The sequence below is a fragment of the Entamoeba nuttalli genome (assembly GCF_000257125.1).
Source record: "Entamoeba nuttalli P19 unplaced genomic scaffold asmbl_5458, whole genome shotgun sequence".
In the NCBI taxonomy this organism is placed as follows: domain Eukaryota; phylum Evosea; order Mastigamoebida; family Endamoebidae; genus Entamoeba; species Entamoeba nuttalli.
The window spans coordinates 1-2,686 of NW_008577463.1; the positions used below are offsets into that span (position 1 = coordinate 1).

The window sequence follows — 2,686 nt, forward strand, 5'->3', positions numbered from 1 at the left end:
GAAATAAGAAATATTTTTAATTAACTTTGATTGTAACAATTCCTTCAAGAATATTATAAGCTTTTTGTAATGCCTCTAAATTCTTTTTTAACATTTCTCTCTTTGTTGTAATTGCTGGACTTTCACTCATAAGATCATTTATTTTATCACTCTTATACAATTCTTCAACTAATGCTTTTTGTAAATCTTTACATGTTTGGTTAATGAGGAAATGCATAATTGCTTTAGGAACAAAATCCTCGATACTTTTTCTTACGATATTTAAATATGATCTAGTTAATTCTCTCATCATTTTAATATTTCTTTGTTCTCTTGTATCAGTAGCATTGATTACAATTGGTTCAACTTTAGGTTCTGGTTGGACTGGAACTGAAGGAGTGGTTTGTTGTTGAGTTTCATTATTTTCATCTTCGTCTGATGCTTTGCTTGACCAAAACCAAAACCCACCTTTGGAAGGTGATTGTTTTTTAGGAGGTTTAGTTGTTGGTTGTTGTGGAATAGGTTTTGGTGGTGCTTGAGTAACAACAGGAGGTTTTTGTTCATTTGAAGGTGTGGCATCATTTATTCCTGCTTTTAGCATGATTTCAGTTGCATCAAAATCTGGATGGATAGTGTTAATATAAGATTCTTCAATGTCAATCAAATTTTTAACCATTTCATGTGTTTTATTTAAATTTTTATCTAAAACATTATCAGAAGCAATAACTATAGCATCTCTTAATTTAGCATATCGTACCACTACTTCAGAAGCAACATATGTAAAGATATTTGACATTTCTTTACGAATTTTATCAACACACTGTTGAGAAGAATCGGTAAATTTATCAATTTGTTGTTTGACCAATATTTCAAATGCAGCTTGTGAAAGGAATAATGCTGAGTTAACTCCTTCTGTATTTTTCATAGCAGTTTTAATATCTTTATCAGAAATTTCTTTAATTAAATCGAGTTGATCAATAATTGGTCGATAAACATTCTCAAAAACATCAAATATTTTTGCACCACCAATTAGTTCATGTTTTTCAATATCAAATTTCTCTCCATTAATTGTTTGTTGAATTGAAGTACAATACTCAATAATTTTTTCTAAGAGTGCAACATCTTTTTGATCAAATTCAATTGCAAATTTGTTATATTCTAATTTAGTTTTATTTAACATTTCAGTAATAGTAATACGAAGTGATGGAAGTGTTTTCATAATGTGTTGCATTAAAATTTCATTTAATGTTTTTGTTAAATAAGGAATGCCAAGTCGGTCTGCAATTTTTGAATAAATTGGATGATTAGAAAACCATTCTTTTTCTTTTGTAAGTGCTGTTTTAATAGGTACATTAGTGTCAATGTCATGTTGGGATCTATTTAATACTCCAATATATCCTAATTTTAATGGATATACTCTTCCATATAATACATCCATTGCATCTGTTCCTTTATCCATAATATCCATTTTAGTTAATACTCCAATTGTTCTATCTCCATTTGGGTCAACTTCACGTGCAATAGATAATGCATCTGATGTAGCTAAATCTACATTAGCTGATGTAACTGCAAGAATAATAGCATTTGGACTTTCAATAAATTTAAGTACCATTTGTTTTAATTGACTACTAATATCTTTTTCTTGACTTCCAACAGAAATTTTAGTTAATCCTGGAAGATCAACTAATGTTAAATCAACGACATAAGGAGAATATATCTTTAATCGAATTGCAACTGGTGAAATTGTTTTCTTTGTTCCTGTTAGACGTATTGTTTCATTTTCAATCTCTTTTTTAATCTCTTCAAAATCTCGATATACAACTCCTGGTTTATGTGCAAACTCTCCCCATTCTTTTGTTTCTGTTGATGGAAGATTAACTAATTGAAGAATTAATGGTCTTTTTGTTACCATTCCACTTCCTCGTGGAAGAAAATCTCTACCAACAATACTTTCTAATACAGATGATTTCCCAGCACTTTGAGATCCAACAACAACAATTTGTGGAAGGTCAATTCCTTTTACTCCAATAGTATTAAAAACGTCTTGAAGTTGATTAATAACTGGAATAAGACTTTTCATGAATTTAGTAATGTAATACTCATTTTTAAGATTAGTTCATTAATATGGTGAAAATCTGTCTTGAATTGAATAATTATGAAACACCTCATTTAGTTCATATTTTTATCATTTTTTCTTGAAGCTCAAATAAAATTTCAGTGAAAGATTTTTAATTCATTCTCTAAAGTCATTTCTTTTCTATTCCTCACTGTACTTATAATGTCATCTAAAAACAAAATATTTGTACTATGTGATGATATAAGAAAAGTTGTGTTATGGCATAGATAGAATAATGATAGTCTTGACACTCTTTCTTTTATATTCAATTATCTCATTTTTCTGAATTGACAAAACAAATTCTTATTTATTTAACGAAAGATACACTCTTATTGTTTTTTAATAGATGTTAGTTAATCAAAGAAAACGTTTTCTTTAGTTTTTAAACAATTTGACACTATTATAGTTTATTGCTTTGGGAATGTTCAAAACTTATAAAACTTCTAAACAAACACAGTCAAAATAGTCAACCTCAATTGAGATAAATTAAAATGTCTTTATTGAGAATAATCAATATTATTTAATTTGTTGTTATTCACTAATGTATTAGAAGTGTTTGATATTTATTGTTTATATTCATGGCATATATAT

General features: G+C 27.9%; 1 protein-coding gene across 1 annotated transcript; it reads right to left on the bottom strand.

Moving 5' to 3' along the window:
- Window positions 1-16: 16 nt before the first annotated feature.
- Window positions 17-2,059, bottom strand: ENU1_130590 (dynamin-1 family protein, putative; the record flags this gene model as incomplete). Its single annotated transcript, XM_008860055.1, has 1 exon — window positions 17-2,059. One exon carries the CDS (start codon window positions 2,057-2,059, stop codon window positions 17-19), a length of 2,043 nt encoding a protein of 680 aa, XP_008858277.1.
- Window positions 2,060-2,686: the final 627 nt, after the last annotated feature.